Source organism: Eretmochelys imbricata, chromosome 5, assembly GCF_965152235.1.
Source record: "Eretmochelys imbricata isolate rEreImb1 chromosome 5, rEreImb1.hap1, whole genome shotgun sequence".
NCBI classification, from domain to species: domain Eukaryota; kingdom Metazoa; phylum Chordata; order Testudines; family Cheloniidae; genus Eretmochelys; species Eretmochelys imbricata.
The window spans coordinates 78,007,581-78,031,340 of record NC_135576.1 but is presented as its reverse complement, the minus strand read 5'-3'; the positions used below and the strand labels follow the sequence as shown (position 1 = coordinate 78,031,340).

The 23,760-nt window shown below is 40.8% G+C and overlaps 1 protein-coding gene and 1 long non-coding RNA gene across 4 annotated transcripts in view; both read right to left on the bottom strand.

The window, feature by feature from the left end:
• The window catches only part of SNX24 (sorting nexin 24), a 150,017-nt gene extending 130,892 nt beyond the window's left edge, over window positions 1-19,125 (bottom strand). For all 3 annotated transcript variants that reach the window (XR_013346183.1, XM_077817374.1, XM_077817375.1), the window contains exon 1: window positions 19,003-19,125. Coding sequence is in view for 2 of the 3 variants with exons in the window: in XM_077817374.1 (XP_077673500.1) it covers window positions 19,003-19,062 (60 nt within the window). In the remaining variant the exon portion in view is untranslated. The remainder of the gene's footprint in view (window positions 1-19,002) is intronic.
• A 904-nt stretch (window positions 19,126-20,029) lies between these two features.
• Window positions 20,030-23,321, bottom strand: LOC144264598 (uncharacterized). The gene is made up of 2 exons (XR_013346078.1): window positions 21,810-23,321; window positions 20,030-20,984 (listed from the first exon to the last, which is right to left on the bottom strand). It is a non-coding gene; the product is annotated as an uncharacterized LOC144264598 (long non-coding RNA).
• Between the last annotated feature and the right edge of the window lie 439 nt (window positions 23,322-23,760).

Sequence of the window (23,760 nt, the reverse complement as noted above, 5' to 3'; positions counted from 1 at the left end):
CAGCAGAATTCTGGAGATCTATGCTGCAGACTCTAACATCATAGAAGTAATCAATTAAGGCAGTCAGTTGAAAAAAAAATGATGCAAAGAGCAGAGTTGTCAATGGCAAAATAATTTCATTTTAGTGGTTTCAAAGATAAGCACAAAATATGCCATTTACTTATTTCATTAAGTGGCTGAATTGTTCTAAATAAGTTAAAAGATCCAATTTCTGAACAATTTCCATAATTACTATATCCAGAATCTATTAAGTGATTAATTCCATATAATCTCTGCACTACAGTGGGTTAATAAAATCTCAGTTTTATGCGATGCAAATAGGGGGTATTGCAGCATAAAAAGTTACTGCAAGGGGAAGCCTGGTACTAATATGCTAGTGAATATATGGTTCACTCAAAAAATCCCAAACCTTTACATTGTTAATATTGACTTTAACAAAGATTTTTGCCTTACATTATGTACCAACATATACAGTTTCAGTCTTTGGAAATTTTTATTTTCTACATCTCAGACTTCAGCAGTTGTTCTGCTTGTGTGGCAAGAGACAATATCACTGATTCATTTTTACAGTTTGCAACTGAAGATGACAAACCATTAACAGAAAAAGGGTTCTTATTTACACATGAGCAAGACTTAAGCAACAAAGTAATTGAAAATGCTGAGAAGAGTTACCAAAGCTGTCCATACCAGTTTTTAATACCACACAAAATAGCTTCCTTTTTTCTCCATACTCTTTTTGTTTGGCTATCACCAGCATGAGAGCCTCTACCATGTTACATGCCACAGAAAGTTACCTGACACAATCTACAGTGCATTCTTTGCCTTCCAAAAGCAAACCATCAGAATCTATTAAAATTACTTCATGCTGATAGCACCAGAGACATGACAAATCACAGGCCAAGAGTCAGATACCAAAGAATGTGTCTCAGGGCTTTAGGGCTAGGCCCATTTGCAAGCAAATGATATTGTGTGGAGCTGGCATGCTCAGTGCATGACAAACTGATGCAATTTCAGTACTGTCGGAGAAGCTGGGCGAGATTTCTCTGATGCTGGCTATGGTTAGTTTACAGAATTGTGCAGAGTTCCCAGATTTGAATCACTTGGGGCCCGAAAGGGCTTCACTTGACAAGCCACAAATAATTACACTACACTCTTTCCATTGTACTCTATTATTCTGCGCCTCTTATCTCTAGGCTTCAAACACTCGTGAACAAGCAAGGTCACTTCTATTTTGACCACAATGCAACAAAACATTGTTCTTTTGTGATATGATAAATAAAACACTGTCCTGCAGACTAAACATTTTTATCAGGTCCATTTCCACTTTTATAAGCAAAAACAACGCTGGGAGCTTGTTAGAAGAGTTGCGGTTGGAAATAACCATGCAGGAAAGTCCATGAGCTCTTCACTTAAGGGTGTGATACAGCTATCTAGTTATTGTAAAAACTCATTTGAGAAATGGGCCATTAAGTTCTTAGCCCCTAAAAGATAATGGTTACATCTGTCATTACTTCCCCCCACCCCCCTTCAAATGAACAAGTTTTGGCAATTCAGTGTGCAACTATCAGAAAATAGTTTTGAATCCGCTGCATGTTGTTGGTAGCCTTCTTAGGCTCAAGGTATTCTTCACAATCAAAGTCACTGTATATTTTATGAAGCATTATAAAATCTACTACTCCAACCTTGAAGCAGCTCAGGAGAGTGTTTTGCTCTGGTACATGTTATGTTGATCATTACCAAGTATTTAAAAAACTGGAAACCAATTAAATTAAAAATGTCATTTATTTGAATGGAAAAAGAAAGAGCATAAGAATAAGGGTAGCGCTTGCAGGTTTACCCATGTGACTAACTTACAGAAGATGAACGTTTGGTTTTGAGCTACACTGTATTAACTGACATCAAACTCAAAGGTCCTGTCAAAATTCCTTACCCTCGATCAAGAAAACAGCAAGCTGCCTTTATTTAGTTCTACACATATTTAGCTCCAGCCCATCGGAAGAGGGAGACACAATTCCTTTAATAACACCTAATAAAAACCAAGGAAACTCAAGGAAGTAAATTTTTACCAATTAATAAAGAGACCTCACATGGCCATTCCTTTCTAGCAGTTAAAACTATATTTAGAATGTTATTAATGTTGAAATTAAGAACTTAACTTTACCATTAAATCATATTATCCCAAAATAAAGGGATAACAGAAATGGTAAGGGAAAACAATCTCTTTTAAAACACAGATTAACAATGATCAGAAGTATCCTCCATATTTATCTTCCATAAATACATATTATAGCAAGCTGGTACCAAGAGGAAAGAAAAAAATAGTTGTCTTACTACTATACAATATATTCCTCACATGTCCGAGTAATCCCAGCATGAAGACTGTTTTATCTTCTAAAATAAACAAACAACTATTACTCTGGAAATGGCCAGCCTTGTTTTACACACCTACATGGACCCACACACTTCACTCCAGCCCCTTTGAAGCTTGAAATATAATATTTCCATAATAAACTCTCCCAGCACACTTTGTATGGTGACCTACATAGAATTATGTGGACTTTGTAAATACATAACGTAAGAAAATGATCTAATTGTCGTCATGAAAGCATTCTGAAATAATATTGTAATTCAGTGTTCTGAAATAAGAAATTTGAAACAACTTCCACCATGAAACGACTGCCTTGTTAAGTCACAGGTGTTTATGCAACAGATAAATGTAAAAATGCACTATTAGGAATCATCCATTTCATGTATATTTAAAAGCCACAGAAGAACTATGTGATCAAAATAGGTAGCAACACATGAAAGCTTCTTTACGTACTGGAGGCTGTCATGTGAACACAAAACTGCTTCAAGAAATCTTCTGTCTGACACTTCAATAATAAAGTCAATTTAATGTTACCATAAAAATACGTGTTCCTCCAGAAATCTAAGTTCACAGTCCAGAGTTTACATAGGAATGATAAAATGTTTTTAAGATGCATCGATGATCAATGAAGAGAACAAGGCGGCTGAATTTAAAATAAACCAGAAATGTGCATATAAACCAGCAAAGATTATTGAAGTGTCAGATCTTTTTATATTTTTAAAATTCTATTTTTAGCATCACTTGGTTTGGAATTCTTTTTGTTAAAAGGATATTTTTGACCTGACCATTTTTGGCTCTTGTTATTTAATCATAGCATATTAGGGCTTTTTCCTCACTCTTTTGAAAATTCTGCAGCTATACCTAATTTCTTCAACCACTGCTGTATCATTGAAATGCACACTGAAACTCTTTTAAAGTTTTCCTTCCTGCTTACCCACAGGTAATTTGTCAAAACTGAGTGATATGACATCAGCAAATTTAAAAATATATATTCCAAAGAAGAAAAACTGCCTAGAACTTCCTATCTGTGCCACTTTTGTTTAGTTCTTTAGACTGGGCACCGGTGGCAAATGCAAAGCAGTAGAAAAACTAAGAAGTCATTTTAGTTTTGCGATGTATGATGTTTGGAATGAGAGGCAATTAATTCATTTTGCTGGAAAACCTGGCTTTGCAGGAAGATTATTGAAAGTCTGGGCCATAGACATCAGTGATGTTTAAACAAAAATACTGAAAACCTGCATGGAAGATCTGACATAGACAAAGATTTGAGACCTCTAGAACTACTGAAGAATAGATCAAGAAAGAAGATGGGGATATTCGAATCCACAGGAATACTGCTGAGCCATGAGAGACTTGGGAGAAGAAGTAAACATGAAAATATTTTGTCTGGATGCTTTGACACTCAAGCAAGAAGATAAATTGAGAGGAAAAATATTATGGGGGTTAGGGAAACATCTCATTCCTCTTTTCTGTTTAATTCCACAATAACTTGGCCTACGACATCCAAATTTACTTTACTTTGGTCTTTATGAGATGAGTTTGTTTACAACTTGTAAGCAACTGCAATATTTTTGGAAAACTGAATGACATTACAATACAGCTATTAATCCATTAACCTAAAATCTAAATAAAATTAGCATGTCCATTCTTCTTCCCACCTCAAAGCATCAAGACAGTCAAGTCAGATTGCAGCAATCACCATAGCTTGGCTTCAGGAGTGGCCAGGCATGCTTCTTCCAGCTCCTGGAGAGATTCTGATGTCAGAAAAGGGGGGTGTGGGGGAGGGAGGAAAACAAACAAACAAACAAAAAAAAAACAACAGAGATCTGTGGAAGACCAGGAGTAAAGCCAGTCAGCTGAAATGCATCTGATCACATTTCATAAAAGCAGCTTCTCTGTAATCAATAAATACTCACTGCCACCCAATTGATTGTTTTACCACATAATCAAGATTCTTAATTTGTGCTTATATACAAGATGATGGGGAAAGCTTTAAATTTCATTATTCTCCAAACTGAATATACTGCAGTGTATGAATATTTTCTGCACAGGTTTAAAAACTGAATCCCTTTAAAGAGCGAATCAATTAGACTGAGACAAAAACAGAAAAAATAGAATAATTAATTTCATTAATTTTTACACAATTTTCATGCTACTTTGATGGGAGAAAAAAAATCATCTACAGTCAAGTTCCATACCATCTTCACCTCTACAATAAGTCAAAGCGAAGTATGTTAGGTCAGTCTCCTGATATAGCAGGAGCTACCACATGGGAAGTGATATTTACGAACATTAACTAATCTTCACAACTTCCATGGTGAGGAAGACAAGTATCAACCCCAGCAACAGATGATCATATTTTAAAAGCGATCTTTAGAACTCCTATGCCAAGTAAAAGGAGACTTATGTGATTCTCATCTAGAGGCCTCTGTCTTAAGTGGGACTTGTCGGTAGTACTGTCATACAAATAAATAATATTTGAAAACATACAGTGTGTCTATGACAGAGTTCTGGTGTCACTTCTCATTCAGTACCTATTCCAAAGTAGACTAGAGATGACTATCGCATTGAAAGTCTTTTCCATTTACAAGTCTCGAGTGGTTAAAGTTGATTGAAATAGGAGGGGGAGTGCTCATTCCACCAGCAAATCGGGTTCAGTGCAGACTACTACAAAAAGTTCAAAGCTCAATTATCATCATCTGTTCTTAGGACTAATAAGCTGTCATAAATATAAAGGGAAGGGTAAACCCCTTTGAAAAATCCCTCCTAGCCAGGGGAAAGCTCCTCTCACCTGTAAAGGGTTAAAAAGCTAAAGGTAACCTCGCTGGCACCTGACCAAAATGACCAATGAGGAGACAAGATATTTTCAAAAGCTGGGAGGAGGGAGAGAAACAAAGGGTCTCTGGGTCTGTCTATATGCTGGTTTCTGCTGGGGATAGACCAGGAATGGAGTCTTAGAACTTTTAGTAAGTAATCTAGCTAGGTATGCGTTAGATTATGATTTCTTTAAATGGCTGAGAAAAGAATTGTGCTGAATAGAATAACTATTTCTGTCTGTGTATCTTTTTTGTAACTTAAGGTTTTGCTTAGAGGGGTTCTCTGTGTTTTTGAATCTAATTACCCTGTAAGCTATCTACCATCCTGATTTTACAGGGGGGATTTCTTTATTTCTATTTACTTCTATTTTTATTAAAAGTCTTCTTGTAAGAAAACTGAATGCTTTTTTCATTGTTCTCAGATCCAAGGGTTTGGGTCCGTAGTCACCTAGGCAAATTGGTGAGGCTTTTTACCAAACCTTGTCCAGGAAGTGGGGTGCAAGGTTTTGGGAAGTATTTTGGGGGGAAAGACGCGTCCAAACAGCTCTTCCCCAGTAACCAGTATTAGTTTGGTGGTGGTAGCGGCCAATCCAAGGACGACGGGTGGAATATTTTGTACCTTGGGGAAGTTTTGACCTAAGCTGGTAAAGATAAGCTTAGGAGGTTTTTCATGCAGGTCCCCACATCTGTACCCTAGAGTTCAGAGTGGGGGAGGAACCTTGACATAAGCTTAGCTGGCAAGCAGGACTCTGTTTTTTATGTCAGTCATAATTTTAAAAAAATGGATCATTTGTTTCTCTTCCGGTTGTATTTGTAAGGGTATGTCTACTCTAAAAAAAACCCTACAGCAGCACAGCTGTGCCACTGTAGCACTTCAGTGTAGACACTACCTAAGCCCATGAGATGGGTTCTCCCATTGACACAGGTAAACCACCTCCCCAAGAGGCAGTAGCTAGGTCAATGGTAGAATTCTTCCATTGACCTAGCACTGTCTACATTGGGAGTTAGGTCAGCTTAACTATGCTGCTCAGGGGTATGGATTTTTGACACGTTTGAATGATGCAGTTAAGCAGACTTAATTTTCTAGTGTAGACCAGGCCTAAGACTGGTATTTTCTCAGTTCTTTTGGGGAAGTAAAGTCCTTAACTGGCTGTTTACTAGCATCTGTGTGAAGAAGCCAGTCATTTTATTCTTGTATTTTTACTTGATGTTGTGTGGACAAAACATGCTGACACAAGTATCTCAGTCTGAACACATTCTGCCAAAATAGTTTTTTGATGGCACCATGCCAACAGTACTTTTACCAGTTCATACTACAAATACAGACAAAGCCTGCAACACAACATGGATTTATGTATTTTTGCTGTCATGCACACTGAATAGCTCTATTGTTTAATTCTCTGAGCATATCATTTTTTCTCCAAAATACCAACAGCTATTTCTGAAGAATATTCCTCAGGTTCTACAATTAACAATTGTGATCCATTGTCAGAACATCTGGAATTCAGGGCCTTCCAAACTGTGACTTTGCAGAGATGCTGGAACTAGGGGTGCTGCTGCACCCCTTGGCTTGAAGTGGTTTCCATTGTATACAGGGTTTACAGTTTGGTTCAATGGCTCTCAGCACCCTCACTGTAAAAATTGTTCCAGCACCGCACTTGATACAGTTAGTCATAGTCTGCTGCTTGTGTATACCTGTTCTGAAATCTCCAAGAACTCACAGAAGTAATCAATTCACAGTGGTTTCCTAAACAAATTCAAACAGAACACCCTCCTAGCTTTTTCACTACAATTTCATGCCATTGCATCAGCTTTGTTTGTAAGCCTTTCACAAGTGATTACAGATATCCTAGTGAGCTAATGTCTATTATTTGAGCACTCATCCCAGGTCAGAAAAAAATCTCTCTTGGTCTTTAACTGATTGCTATGTATACATAGATAATATTTTCAAACAGATTTTGTATTGTTTTTGCTTTCATTTCCCCACGTTCAGTGATAGGGGTCTTCGGCAAATTTTCCATGGCATTCTTTAAGGTCCCTTGCCCAAATTAAAATGTTATCTATTCTATCTTTAACAGACTAGCTGATCATAATGATCCCTTTTGGCCTTAAAATCTACGAACAAACATGAGAGAAAACTGACTAAGCAGAAGAAAGAGTTTAACTAGCTATACTGAAACTGCTGCCAAGTATCCAAAGTAAAAAAAAAAAAAGAGGAGGAAAGAGAGAAAATATTATTTTTGTATAAATACCCACACACACACACATTTTCTGAAATCTCTTTCAGTCAGTCATCTTTGGTATAAACTGTCTCTAAGTCAGTTATATACAGATCAACTGATTCATATTGTCTTTAGAAATTAGAAATTAAACAATTGCGTTTCGTAAATAGTATTCTTCTGGCGTTACATTACTTTGACATGGATGTGCCAAATCCTGTTTATCTTCCTCCTCTTCCCAAATATAATGTACCTACAGTGCTGTTGAGACTGCCAGATGGAGAAATTGTACTCTATGACATTCAGATGCTTTCTTTGCAGTTGTGCCTATGAGAAAAAATGCCAACTGTTGTTTAAGATGGACTCCATATTTGTGTCATTTTCTTGAAAATCCAATGGAATTGTGCAAGTAACTTCTCCATTGCTGATTCACTATAACTTGTAACACAATGTCATATTTAGGGAGCTCTCAGAAGATAGGCTGGTGGAGAAGAAGTCCCAGCACTTATTAATTTAATGAACACTCAAGTCAGACTCAGCCTGCTCAGGCTTATGGCAATATTTTGTTCACACAGCTCAGAGGCTTAATACAAGTGTTAGAATGCTACTTTTACATAAACTAATTAGTATAATCACTCCCACAGAAATCACCTATGCTTACAAAACCACTAGAGCCTTCCATGTTTGAAAAAAATACAGAGGATACAATCATGTAAGCAAGTATTTGCTAGCTTGGCTTCTCTATAGTCAGTCTTAATGCAGAGGAATGTTCAGGTCTTCGCTTCTTTAAATCTCATTCAGTCTTTTAAATGAAGGAGTAAGAGTACAAATACACAATCTAAAGCATATTTATCACGGTAGTAGTTTCAAAAATGTTAGAGTAATGCTCAGCCAACTCATCAATAATTTTATAGGCAAGATAAAGGCTCCTGACTTCTTTTTCAACCATCACAATATTTGAAGGCATTATATATTCATATCTATCTTGTTTCCAGAAAATCTGTTACTTAAAAGGAATTTGGAGAATAGTGTTAAAAAAGTTAATTAAAAACACTGTAAGCATATATGTCAGTCAAACATGACCTCTCTGCTCTACAATGTGTTTAAATGGATGTCATCTTGACCTGCAACATACCAATGTAAAATTTTTTGGTCAATATAAATCAAATGAGCACTAATTTATTCAGCAGGTTTCCCAGTATCTGAATCAACATTAGAAATCTAACTAGTATTTGTTATTCTGTTATTGACAAAGGAAGCATATTTAAATGATAACAAGTACTCATGGGCGTCATTTTGAAGTTAAATTGTTCCCTAAGGATATCCTCAGTAAACATCTACATTTAAAGGTCATTCACTGCCAAATTATGAACAACTGTTGCATTTATTAGCACAGGCTCAATAGTTTGGAAGCTACAGTCATCAATTCAAACTGACAATGAAGTTTAATTGTCCTCTAGTATTAAATGAGGAACTCAGACATTTTCCGTAAGTTTTTTCACCATCTGGGGTAGATTTTCAATTTACTGAAGTATTTTGGAAAGATGGCCCCCTGACAAAATTGGGACACATCAAAGCCATTGCTTAATTATAATTTTTTTGAGAATTGTTTTAAAAGATACATCAGAGAGAACAGGTCATATGTTTCAAGAGCTAAATTTTAGTTTGTGGAGTTGGAAGGGGGGTGGATTCTCCCAGTATTCTTGTTGACAGATGTGAGGGGATTCTAAAATTATAGGTGCTGTATTATAGCCTCTGCCTTCATTTTCCTTTCCCAATCGCCTTACTTTCCCTGCATCAAGCTTTTCATCATCATTCCTGCAAGTTCTTCTTCATCCCTCCCTTCTCAGTTTCCTCTCTCAGACTGGGAAAGAGTGAAAAAGAGAGGAAGTTTCTAGCTTCTGTGGTGATTTAGTTCTGTCCCTGCCCTCCAAGGTTACTTTATGCCTCCGTAGCCAACTGGCACCACACAGATCATTGTCTACATCTTCCTTCTATTGCTGACAGATTCAGAGAATAGTAGCAAAGGAAGGAGATGGAAACACTGAGCAGTAGCTGCTGGCAAAGGAGACAGAAAGCAGCCCTGAAGGCAGAAAACAGAGCTCACACAGCTAAGGTCAAGAGCTCTTCCCACCTCTCTCCTTCAATGAGAACAAACTGTGGAGGGATTAAGAAAAGAGGGATTGGGGTTATTCTCCGCAAATGCCAAAAGACAACCTCCCCTCTGAAAGAGGGGGAATTGGGAAGAAGGGGAAAGAGTGCAGTTTGCTGTGTGCTCTATATTGTGAGCCGTATGGAGGTGCCGGAGGGTGGGTCTTACATTCCTCCCTTCCTCTCACTTCACATCAGTGATCAACCAATATCACTGTTCACTAGCATCTTTTCTGATGCCATCAAGACTGTCACCACCACTGCACTTCTCAAAAATTTTTTTCTCAATCTAGTTTCCTCACAGCAGCTAGAAATCTGCCCTTTCTCCACAGAACCTCCTCAAAAAGGTCTGGCCTGCCTTCCATGCCACACTAACCTCATGGTTCTCACACTGGTTTTCCTTTTTTCTGATCCACATTATAGCCTTCTTCTCCTTCGCCCAGGTGTTGAAGGTGACACTATTGGTCACATCTCTCTCAACTGCCTGACACAGTTCACTGGAGTTATGAGAATCCTTCTCTTTTGATTGGGCTCCTACCAATCCAAAAGTTATTGTTTACAGGGAAGGGGGAGAGTCTGGCAACGAGTAGTCCCAAAACAAGAGATTTCACCGTTATGTTTTGTATCTTAGATTTTTAATGAAAAAATTAACACAGGAATTTACTTAAGACTGGCAACACAAGAGGAATAAAATAGAAGTAAAAATTCCAGCACCTTGTCCACTTTCACACTAATACACACAGTACATCCAGATCAGTTGCGGCATCAGCTGATAGCACAGCAAAGGAGATATTAATTTTGACATAATCTAGGCTTCTATCCCTTATTATATCTATCCAATCCCAAACTAACCAAACTTGTATTTTGCAACTGCAGCTGTTTTTAGTACCAGGAACACACTTACGAGGCATATTGGGATGGAGCAGGAGGATCCTGATTCTCAGGCTCTGATGGAAGAGCTGGCACAGTTTCCTCTTTCTTTTGCGGCCTGAAGATGTGGTTTAGTTTTGGATCCACCACCTGAGAAATAATTCTGTCCACTCCAGCTTCCAGCATCCCTGACTGAATCACACTTTGTCCCAGATCATTTCGTAACTGGTTTTTGTTCATTGTTGGGTTCCACTCCTGTTTGTCCAGATGGGTCCCCTTGAACATCTCCTTTCCAAACTTAACCTTGGTTGTGACACCCAAATCTCTATCCCTCTTCACTGTTTTAGCCCATTTCTCATTTTCCACCTGCTTCAACCTCATCAACTCCTGACTCTGCCATAACTTTTTCCAACTCAGCATATTCAGCTATCTTGTAATTGGTAAAAAGCCACTTCACCCCAAATTCCAGCATCTCCATCCCATTCAGTATCCCAAATTTCATATTGGTCCCTTTTATAACCTACAGATTCAATGTGACCCTTGATTCTCATGTAATAGAACCATAAAACCATAGGGTCAGATGGGACTGCAAGATTTAACCCCCTGCCAAAATGCAGGATTTGTTGTGTCTAAACCAAAAGGAGTACTTGTGGCACCTTAGAGACTAACCAGTTTATTTGAGCATGAGCTTTCGTGAGCTACAGCTCACTTCATCGGATGCATCCGATGAAGTGAGCTGTAGCTCACGAAAGCTCATGCTCAAATAAATTGGTTAGTCTCTAAGGTGCCACAAGTACTCCTTTTCTTTTTGCAAAGACAGACTAACACAGCTGTTACTCTGAAATGTGTCTAAACCATTCAGCACAGATGCCTATCCAGTCTCCTTTTGAAAACCTCCAGTGAAGGAGTTTCCACAACCTCCCTAGACAGTCTGTTCCATTATCCTACTGTTCTTAAAGTTCAGAAATTTCTCCTGAGATTTAACCTAAATCTATTATGCTGTAGTTTGAACCTACTGCCTCTTGTCCTGCCCTTTGTGGAGAGAGAGAACAACTTTTCTCCATCTTTCAAGTATTTGAAGACCGTGGGCACGTCTACCCGTCCTCCCTTCTTCCCCCCCCTGCATCTCCTCTTTTCCAAATTCAACATACCAGTTCCTTCAGCCTTTGCTCATATGGTTTGCATTCCATCCCTCTGATCATCTTTGTCATTCACTTCTGGATCCTTTCCAGTCTCTCTACATCCTTTCTATACATTGGTGGCCAAAACTAGACACAGTACTCCAGCTGAGGCCTAACCCGCCCTGAGTAGAGTCTTCCCATGACTTGCATGCTATGCCTTTGTTAAGGCTACCTAAAATTGCATTTGCCTTGTTTGTTTGTTTTTTTTTTTGCAATAAGATCCAAAAGAATGGAAGTAGACATGCCTTGGACACTGACACTTTTATATTCAGCAGTTCAGCAAACTGTGGCTTCCTGGATCAATGATCCTATTCATGTTGCTTGACTTTTAAATAAACTTCTGTAGTAACTGATTATCACCTGTCATTGCAGAAAGTGAAATTGTTTCCTATGGGACATCCCTCTTCTTCAGGATCCATTATTCTGTCTATTAAAGAAAAGCGCTTTCTGTTGCACCTTGTAGCCATGATATCTATCACTGTCTACTAACCTATAAGATTTCCAGACAATTCTGCCGCTCCCCATTGTCACACCCACCATTACTTAGCCATTGGCCCCATTCCTGAAGCTTCCAGCGATACATGGCTATATACCAGGGTCATGTAGTCATATCAGCAGGAAAATCTCTCATACTGTGAAGCTTTAGGGAGACTCATCCATTCTGGACCACTCTTTGATGAACCATGGATAAAGAATTGGCTCCATCATGCAAAAACATAAGGCAAACAGACACCTACCGCATGTCCCACCAATAAGGCTAGATTTAAGTTTGTTTTCTCTTACAGGTTTTTTTTTTTAAACCAGCGATCAAAATGATTTTGGTGTCTAAGCATCTGGTTGGATCTCTGAGGAACCTAATGGATTGGTGCAAATGGATACAGCACTGTGTTGCCAACTACAACAGAGCAAGAACCAGTTGTACACTTTGTGAACAGTTAGCCTGGAGGCGAGGAAATGTGAAGGGAAACCCGACAATTTATTACAAACAGAAGTGTAGATTATATTACTACTACTTTGTACTTTCTTATACAGCATCTCCCATCCAAGAATTCCAATATGTTTTACAGGCTGTATTAAGCCGTAGAACACCTCAGTGGGGTAGAGAACTATTATTATTCCTGATGGGGAAAGAGACACAGATGACAGATGCCAGGTCACATATGTCAAATGCTCTGAAACTGAACTTTGTACAAAGAAGTAATAAATTCTATCCTTTGCTAAAAATGCTTCTAAATTGGTAAAAGTGTATGCAAATTCTTAAGGATTCTTATACCACTGCTACTGAAACAGATCCTGATTTTCAACTGAGCGCTCAAAAACTAGGGCCAAATCAAGGTAACCTGGATCCCTAAGCACACTATATATCTCAACGCTATATTTTGCTTAAACTCTCCCCCTCCCTCCTAGGTGTAGCAATAGGGACTCTCTTCTCTTGGGAGCAACAGGGATAGCAGTTGGGATTCCCTCTTTCCCATGGAGAATGGGGTGGGGTAGGCCAGTACTTACCCCAGCAGGCAGAGTGTATCTGCTTGGGTGGGTGGGCAAGGCCTGCTGCACTCTTCTCCTCCTGCCATACACAGAGACCTCTGTTGGAATGGTTTTGGCTTTCCTTCCCACCCCCAGAACAGTAGGTCCTGACGTTACCATCGCATTGAGATCAATATGGCAGTTCGCCCCTCGCTCTCAAAATTACTCCCTGGGGCTGGGATCCACTACCCAAAGTTTAACAAACAATAATCGTGCATACAGAAACAACTTTGTTGTCATAAGGAATTTGAACCTGGGACCTTAAAACACCAAGTTATAATTTCCTGGCTTTGAGACGTGTTGTTGTGGAGTTCTGTTTTGTTTTCTTTTGTAACTGTAACAGTCTAGTACTTTTTGCTAATGTATAAATTTCTTTAAGAATGTTCATTGTCCAAAATTAACTGTCTTAAAATGAATCCAAAGAGGAGAGAGTCTTCCTCTCAATCTAAGAGTCCTGGTAGGGCTGCAGGAGTCAAGTCATGAACTTAAAGGCCAAAATAATTAATATTTCTCCCCACATCCATCTGTTTTCAGGTGAATGAAAGAACACTGAAGAAACAGAATAAGCAGGAAGCATAGCTGCTAAGTTTTGTGCAGCTCCATGTGTGGCATTTACACAAATTATTTAATATGCTAGTTTGCATAGTTGTAAAGATGTAAATAATTTGTATATAACAACAAATTCTGGCTTTAGTGCTCATGCAACCTTGGAAAATGAAGCCTCCTGTTTATCTCCAGGCAGCATCAGGGCAAGCTCCCCACACAACACACTGCCCTGGCAGTATGCCTGATCTTGTGTGGGTTGGGGGAGGGGAAGTAGAACTTCACCTACAGGTAACAGGGATAGTTTAGTCTCCATGGCCTATGAAGTTCATGGCCTCTCTAATAAGTCTACCAGTTAGTGCAAAGTCTGGTGATTTTTGGAGGTGAATCAAAAATAATAAAGGGGCAACCAACATCCATTTGATGGGAAAAACTTTTAAACCCCATTGCGTTGAGCTGGATTCCTACTGGTGAATGACAGGCAAAATGCAATGACGTTCATTACCTATGTCCTCAGGCAGCCAGTGCCTTAGTAAGTGCTAATTTTATACTTTTAAGATTGAGGTTTGTTTTCTAGAAAGATAAGTCATTATAATACGTTCTGACTTTTTTGGAGCTTACACAAGATAGGGTCTTCCAGTCTATGCATATGCAAGAACATCTCTGCACACTGCTCTCAGATATTATAGGATTTGTTTGAAGAAGACTCTCTCATGTTGTTACTAAAAATACATCATCATTAGGGTTGCAGATTTGCCACAACATTTTTTTTTTTAAACCAAAAACCATGGAACAGTCACAGCTTACTAAATTACTATGACATCTGTGCGATTTTTGATCGAAAATGCCTTCCCTGTTGCCTGACTGAGGGGGCACTGACCACCCTCAGCAGTACCTCTGCCCCAGCACAACAACCTGAAGACCAATCCGGTGAGGAGGGCCTGGGGAGAGAGCCCATCCCACACTCACTCCTGGTAGCGGTGGCTCCTGCAGCACCTGTTCCATGGGGCTAGGCTGGGGTCGGGCCCAGTGTCCCACTTTGGGCATTGTGACCTAGTGCATAGGGTCACAGCACCACTCAGGTTTGATTCCCCCCATGCTCCTGTCATGACAGAGGGACAGGTGAGCCAAGCCAAGCACTGCTACTCCATGCACCAGGTTGCAATGCCTGCCTTGCGGCACAGCGTCCAGACCTATGGGACAGGAGCTGCAGGAACCTCTGCTGCAGGATGAGACACAGACAAAACAGGAAAATCATGCTGTGACATCTTCCCACTGTGACAAACCTGCAGCCATAATCATCATCATCAAGGCAAATCCCAAAGGAAAGACACAGCCTCCTTGCAGATCAAGCATCACCCGGATCGGTATCTAGCTACAACAATAAAACAAATACTAACATAATGTCCAAATTCATCTCTACATGTTTTGCAACATAAAATCATTTCAACAATTATATAAAGCTACTGTGAGGCTAATCAGCCAGAGCCGAATTCATAACACAGAACTCTACCACTTCATCTACAGAAAGTGTGTTGTTATCCTCAATAAGAGCCCAGAGAGTGCGAGACAACACACATTTCACCACTGGTTATCCAACTATTTTTGTCAATTAGCACTAGAATGATGGGTGTCAGGATTCATTGGTTCTATTCCTGGGTCTAAGAGCAGAGTATGTTCTAGTGGTTAGAGACAATGTGGCAAAGTGTAACACTACTCCTATCTTGGTCACCTGTTGGGACTGAACCTGGGATCTCTGGATCAAAAACCATGGACTTCTATCATGTGATCTGCTACTATACCAATTATCATGCAAGTATTAGTAGACTCAAACCTTTGTATATGGTCTAGCCACACAGGGGCACAAATTCATACTGTGTTGATATGGGTTAAATAAGCATATAATTTGGCCCAGTTCATCTGAAAGCCAGTGTTGAAAATAGATGAGACTTATTCCCCCCCAGCTATGCTTCCAGCGACCTTGTGCAATTTTTCAGTTACCTTAGCTGTAAAATGAGCAAAGATGCTTGCCACCCCTAAGGTAGGTGTATGAGACCTTCATTAATAATCGGTGTGAGAAATACTAAGAACAGTGAGCAAAACAGCTGAGATTTGAACCCAAGATGGCTTGGTTTGTAGCTCAGGGTACTTACCCCTAAGCTACAGAGTACTACTTGGAGGAATCTCTCTCTATTTTACCAGTTGTGTAGGAATGAGAGACAAGCCTACAGCATGTGCCACCAACACACAAAATACATGACATTTAGCAGGCCCAAGGAAGATGAGAATATAGATTCTCTGACAAAAGTGAGAAAATCAACGGTAATCTTGTAACAGACAATGGAAGTCTAAACGTTGCAAAATGAGGTGGCATTATTGGGAAATAAATCATTAGGAGTCCAAGAGCTGAAACTAATTGGCATAATAATCATGATGATGATGATGCTGCTGCCAGCCTCCATCAGCCACTTGTTAAATTTTCAAACAAGCACTTTTGTGCTATTCCTTCTTGCCCCTTATGCTTGGTAGGAGCTCTCCATAAACATCCACAAAGCAACCTCATTATCCTCTTTCAAATCCCCTATTAAATTTTTTTTTCCCACAATGCCTACAAGAAATTTGACAGTGAATGGGCCTCTGGTGTACTGAGATCATACAAAAAGAAAAGGAGTACTTGTGGCACCTTAGAGACTAACTAATTTATTTGAGCATAAGCTTTTGTGAGTTACAGCTCACTTCATCGGATGCATACTGTGGAAACTGCAGAAGACATTATATACACAGAGACCATGAAACAATACCTCCTCCCACCCCACTCTCCTGCTGGTAATAGCTTATCTGAAGTGATCACTCTCCTTACAATGTGTATGATAATCAAGTTGGGCCATTTCCAGCACAAATCCAGGTTTTCTCACCCTCCGCCCCCCCACACACAAACTCACTCTCCTGCTGGTAATAGCCCATCCAAAGTGACCACTCTCTTTACAATGTGTATGATAATCAAGGTGGGCCATTTCCAGCACAAATCCAGGTTTTCTCACACACACCCACCGCCCCAAAAACCACACACACAAACTCACTCTCCTGCTGGTAATAGCTTATCCAAAGTGACCACTCTCCCTACAATATGCATGATAATCAAGGTGGGCCATTTCCAGCATAAATCTAGGTTTTCTCACCCCCCCCCCACCCCCATACACACACAAACTCACTCTCCTGCTGGTAATAGCTCATCCAAAGTGACCACTCTCCTTGCCTACAGACAGCCCCCCAACCTGAAGCAAATACTCACCAACAACCACATACCACACAACGGAACCACTAACCCAGGAACCTATCCTTGCAACAAAGCCCGTTGCTAACTGTGCCCACATATCTATTCAGGGGACACCATTACAGGGCCTAATAACATCAGCCACACTATCAGAGGCTCGTTCACCTGCATATCCACCAATGTGATATATGCCATCATGTGCCAGCAATGCCCCTCTGCCATGTACATTGGTCAAACTGGACAGTCTCTACGTAAAAGAATAAATGGACACAAATCAGATGTCAAGAATTATAACATTCATAAACCAGTCGGAGAACACTTCAATCCCTCTGGTCACGCAATTACAGACATGAAGGTCGCTATCTTACAACAAAAAAACTTCAAATCCAGACTCCAGCGAAAAACTGCTGAATTGGAATTCATTTGAAAATTGGATACTATTAATTTAGGCTTAAATAGAGACTGGGAGTGGCTAAGTCATTATGCAAGGTAGCCTATTTCCCCTTGTTTTTTCCTAACCCCCCCTCCCCCCTCAGACGTTCTAGTTAAACTTGGATTTATGCTGGAAATGGCCCACCTTGATTATCATGCACATTGTAAGAAGAGTGGTCAGTTTGGATGAGCTATTACCAGCAGGAGAGTGAGTTTGTGGGGGGAGGGGGCGTGGGGGGGTGAGAAAACCTGGATTTGTGCTGGAAATGGCCCACCTTATTTATCATGCACATTGTAAAGAGAGTGGTCACTTTGGATGGGCTATTACCAGCAGGAGAGTAAGTTTGTTGGGGGGGGGGGGGGCGAAGGGTGAGAAAACCTGGATTTGTGCTGGAAATGGCCCAACTTGATTATCATACACATTGTAAGGAGAGTGATCACTTTAGATAAGCGATTACCAGCAGGAGAGTGGAGTGGGAGGAGGTATTGTTTCATGGTCTCTGTGTATATAATGTCTTCAGCAGTTTCCACAGCATGCATCCGATGAAGTGAGCTGTAGCTCACGAAAGCTTATGCTCAAATAAACTGGTTAGTCTCTAAGGTGCCACAAGTACTCCTTTTCTTTTTGTGAATACAGAGTAACACGGCTGTTACTCTGAAACCTGAGATCATACATAAGAACATAAGAATGGCCATACCAGGTCAGACCAAAGGTTCATCTAGTCCAGTATCCTGTCTTCTGACAGTGGCCAATGCCAGGTGCCCCAGAGAAAATGAACAGAACAGGTAATCATCAAGTGATCCATCCCCTGTCGCTCATTCCCAGCTTCTGACAAAGAGAGGCTAGGGACACCATCCCTGCCCATCCTGGCTAACAGCCATTGATGGACCATAGCCTGGCGTGTTGTCCAATACTGCCGCACTGTTTCTTTGTATTCCCCCATCTGTCCGGATCCATCTGTTGTCACTTGTCTTATACTTAGATTGTAAGCTATTTAGGGCAGGGACCATCTTTTTGTTCTGTGTTTGTACAATACCTACTGCATCGGGGTCCTGGTCCCCACTTAGTGTTCATAGGTGCTACTGTATTACAATTAATGAATAAATAACAGTCACAATAAAACGGAGCAGACTGCAGTTGTCTGCACTGTTGGTAGGGTGGGGCATGAAGACAGGCTCCAACCTACCATGCTCCATCTCTTATCCAACAGGTCTCAGCAATCCACTGACCTGAGCAGCCACACCGCACGTGGATGTCAAATGGCACCAGGGTGCAGTGCCCTGCCTCACTCCAAGGGGCCGGCCCTACGCGTCTATGAAGAGAGCCAGCATATGGAAAGGACAGCTGCGAGCTGCCTGGCCACGGGCCTCCTGATGAGTGGGTGCCAGCCATGCACTGGCTGTCTACGCCCCCAACGGCGATGCCAGCCAGTTCCCTGGCTGCACGTCCTCCAGCAGCCCAGGGAGGCAGAGACCCGCCACCAGTGGGGATGGGGCCCCCGGCCCCTTCGGGACCGCCTCGGGGTGACGGTGCAGGGCACCAGCCGCACGCAGCCCGCCCCACCAAGCTGCAGAGCCCGCGGCCCCGGGCCTCCGCTCGGCCCCGCGCCAGCCCCCTCACCGTGTACCCTCGCTCCAGCTCGCTCTCCTCGTAGCGGAAGGACGGGATGTACAGCTCCATGGCGCGCGCGGGCCGGGCCGGGCACCGCAGCGCTCCAGGGCAGCAGCAGCTCCCCGGGACCGAGCCAGCTGCGAGCGCGTCACGTGACGCGCGGGGAGCCCACATGACGCCAGTACGCGGCGGGGGGCGGGCAAGGCCCCCAGCGCAGCAGCCGGCCTGGGACCGAGGCGGCGCGGGGCCTCGGGCGCGCGAGCCAGGCAGCCCAGTGCAGCTCGCGAGCTGCCCAGCCAGGGAGCTGGGGCTGGAGCCGGCCCCTGGGCTCACCCAGCCCGTGGCCGCGGCAGCCGGCGCGCTGCGATTGGCCCCTCGGCGTGCTCGTTCCCTGTCCGAAACTCTCCGCTCCGCCACAGGGGGTCCCGGCCGGGTAGCGGCGCGGCCCTCAGAGAAGGTACCTGCCGGGCGGCCACAGCCGGCGGTATCCACCCTCGTGCCAGGCCATCAGCTCCTGCGGCTTCTCCTCTGTGTACAACACCTATGGGCGCGCTCGGCCTGTAGCTTCTCCAGCTGGGTTAGCATGGTGTGCTGGTTAAAAGCCTGTGGCTCACTCAGTTCTCCTCGTGCTGTCCTTAGGATAAACATGATGATGCTTTTCCCTTAAATAGCTCAAGGGCTGTTTTTTCCCCCCCTTATAGTTGCATTCTTGTTCCTTCTCCGTCCCCTCAACGCTCCTAGAGAGCCTCTCCTTTGTAAACCAGCCACGGAAACAGCGTTGTTACCGCCTAACACTGAAATGTGCAAAAGTGTTTTTTGGCAACTGCTGCTGTTGAAGTCACTGTTGTGCACTGGTGCTGATCATCTGTTTCTGCTATTTGCTCTCCAATCCAGTGCTGGTTGGCATAATTGCTGTAGCTACTGGTTGTGATGTCGGTGTAGAGGAACAAACAAATCACTTTCTAAACAATATTGTTTTATGCACCTGCTTTAGTAATAGCAAAGAAACCCAAACAAAAACAGCTGTAGCATAGTATCAAATGTATCACCACAGAGGTTTTTTTAATATCTACCTCAAATTAGTAGACATTAAATTCATCTTTAATGTCTCATTCTCACCAATACACTTTCACGTTGAGCAAATCCAGGCACAACTTACAAGAGAAACAGTAAAGAGAAATACAGAAAGTCACAAGTAGGATGGACTATGAAAAGCAAGTTCAAGAGTTTCTGAGGAGGCATCAGTAACTATTTGATAAATAGAAGGTAGCAGATAGTAGCTATTATCCCAGGCCAGAACAATACTCCTGTATCCTGTTAAATCTTTCACTAGTCATACTATCTCCTGGCACCATTTTCAGTTTACTGTTGACTCTACATCAAGGTCACCCAATATGGTTACCCAAACATAAAAGGTGACAAGCAAATCAGTGAACAGTTGGAGTTTTAACACTCTATTAAAGAATCAAGTCAGGGTAACAGTTACAATCTTTGACTTTGAAATTGTTTACAATTCACATTCTGCTTTGAGTAGAAAAGGTCATTTTTGGCTGGATAGGCTCTTGATAAATTTTTATTAATTATTTTTAATTATTATTTGAGTATATTGGTTTCTAGGCCTAGGTACAAGAACTATAAAATCACATACTGTACACTGAACTAACATCAATTAACAATAAGGAATCTCTCCTCCACCTCTGTCTTCCATAGGAGAAAAAAAAAAAGTCATCTATTCAAACCATGGCTTCAGAAAATAGATAGGCCTTGCAACATGCAATGAAGATAATCGTTTTTTAACTCTGTTGCACTAATCAGGAGGGAAGAAGGGAGCAAAGTCTCTTCAGAACACCCTTTTCACCAGTCTAACAAACCTAGAGAGCATCTGCCTGAACATTCTCGATCTTAGCTGCTGGTGTAGAACTTTGAGTCCAGAAAAAATTGTGGCCAGGAGCTTTCCTGTTGACTTCAGTGAATGTCAGGATTTGTAGTCACTAAAATACACAAAACCAAAACAATTTAGTACATTTCATTTGTAAACTGACACCAAGTGTCTGCTTTAACAGATCCATTAAATTATGATTGTTTTGTACAGATGAGGAAAAAGTGGATTGTGTTCTGAAACATTTTGAATAATCAATTCGCCTGTCTGATGAAACTTCCATTAAAATGTCAGTTTTGCTCTACTGAACAAAATACAAAGGAAGGAGCAGATGTTTATTCGTTTGCGAGATTAATTTCATACAAACAAAATTTAGCCCAAAAGCAAATATCTGAATTGATCACAAAGTAAATTTTGGAGGTAAGATCTAAGTGAAATATTAGATGCATTTGATGTATCCCCAGGCTGCTTTGTAACTAACAGTTTATATAGCACTTTTCTCTCCCTTATGCAAAGCTTACTAGCCCCAAACATCAGCCATCCATCTTGGGGCAATAGAAGACAACAACCACCCCACAACATCACAGGAATCATAGATGCAGATGACAGTCTATATTACCTTTCCTCTTTACAATTATGACAACTTAACAGACTTGAGTGCGCGTGCACACACACTTTTGTTTCCAAGTTTTTCATTATTAAAGTGGTCAGTTTGGTCATTTTCCTCACTGTTCTCATTTATCTTTGGAGTTTTCCTGTAATCGTTGTATTTATATAGAATGTTAACACTATGCCCCTGCAGGGCTCTGGTTTCTATATAATGAAATAAAAACGAAATACAACATTGTTGCAAAAAAACAAAAACAAAAAAAACCCCACCAGCCCCCCCCTTATTAACTTTCAAACAAACCTAAGTAAATGATCTAAGTATTCATACCACATCTATCCCCATATCTCAGCGCCAAGATTATCAAGTGTGAAGTTTCCTTAGTAAGATGACGTAGTGAGCCACTTCTTTATTTATCCCCTCTATCTTTCCCTTGTTGTGGAAAAGCTAACTGAAGCGTGTTTTACATTTTGCTCTGTCAGGAAAGATCTGTGGCCAAGAGAGTCAAAGAGAAAACCAGAATAAAAACATTTAAATATTACACATTAAATATCTACACAATATAACAATACACAGTAAGCACTCACCTGAAACGAGGGCTGGCAAATTCATTGGCCATTCCCCTCTGCACAAAGGCAGTACCTGAGCTATGTACTGGACTGTAGACTAGAAGCTGTAGTAGTGGTTATAGAGCAACTCTGGTGCTGCTCCATGATGGTGGAGGTGCAGGCTGACAGAAATCCATTCCCATCCACAATGGGCTACCTGCTAGTGAGGTATTTGGGAGGATTTATATTGCAGGTAATTTCATCCAATTTTTTCCAGCCTCAGACATTAAACACACAGCTGTGGAAAAGGTAAGCTATGTAACAAATCTGAACTGTCCCCAAGTTTAGCACTATAAGATACCTTAATGAGAATAATTTTTATGGTATCCAGGATTCTTCAGAAATGTTAAGCCCTGAGAGTCCTATAACTGACTTCTAAGTTTTATTCTGATCTCACATGATGTACACCAGAAATTATTACACCAGAGTTATTACACCAGTGTGAAACTAGTGCAAGAGTTTTGTTGTGTGGCATTATTTATGGTTTGTCAGTCATTTATTGATAATTTAGAAGGGCTACCTTTCTTCTTCCTAAAAGCAACAGAAAGGCTGTTTTTTCCTCCCAAGAGCAATACAGTTCACTAATGAGAAAAGAGTTTTTGAGACATTAATCCAGTTGAAAATTCGATGATATATAATCAACCAAGAGGATGAAGGAAAATTATATGGTGAGCAGAATTTGAGCAAGAGGCATTAATATATTTTGTAATATTATTCAATTTTCACTGTATATCATTAGCATGTGAAGCTTTAAAATTCTAATTTAACATAGAAATCAGGGTTTCTCTGCATGGCTGATAGACCTGAAATTGTCTTGGTTTACTACTAGCAACACGTTTGGGGAACAAGAAGCCAAAAGGACATAATTTATATGACCTGCCCTACTAAAACTTACAGAATACAAATCATGGAGAGCCTGAAGTGAATGGAGATGCACTCTGGGATTCTTATTTCTTCACTTCAGAGAGTCTTCATTCAATGTAAGATCCTCATGAACCAAAAAGCATGGTAACATCTTAGATAATTTGAGCAGTGTATTAATCTTTGTGGCGTTGGCCTGCACATCTGAAATTATCTATGTTTACTTTAGAAATGAGTACATGTAACAGATGTGGAGAAAGCACTATGCTAATGTTGGGTATGTTTCTTTACCCTTTCCTGTACCTCAGCTTATCTCTCTGCTATGGCACAGTCCAGAAATTTAGTCTTTTCAGGACTCTGTTATATATCTATATCTACAATACAGAGTTAAACCTCCGATAGAAGCAGAGCAACACAAAAATCTCTACAGGAAAATATTTACTAAATAATTTGCATACATAACAATTTATTTATAACCCTTGAAACAATTGTGAATATTGTCAATAACTTGTTTACAGACAACACTTTTGGGGTTGAGGATGTTCTTCCAAGTTTTAGTACTTGTTATTATCACAAGTTCAAATGCAAAAGCATAATTATGGGTGCACACATACATACAGCTCTCCTAGCGCTCTTCTCTGGGAGGGTTTACCCTTCTCATTTTCTGTGGAATGGTGTCCAAGTCCACGTCAGGGCATTCTAACTCGTCAAAGTTGGTAAACAAATGATAGTGCCACAGCCTCCTACAAAACTTCCCTTGAGTCTTTGCAACAACAGTCTGCAATTTGCACAGCCCAGAGCAAATTCTAGTC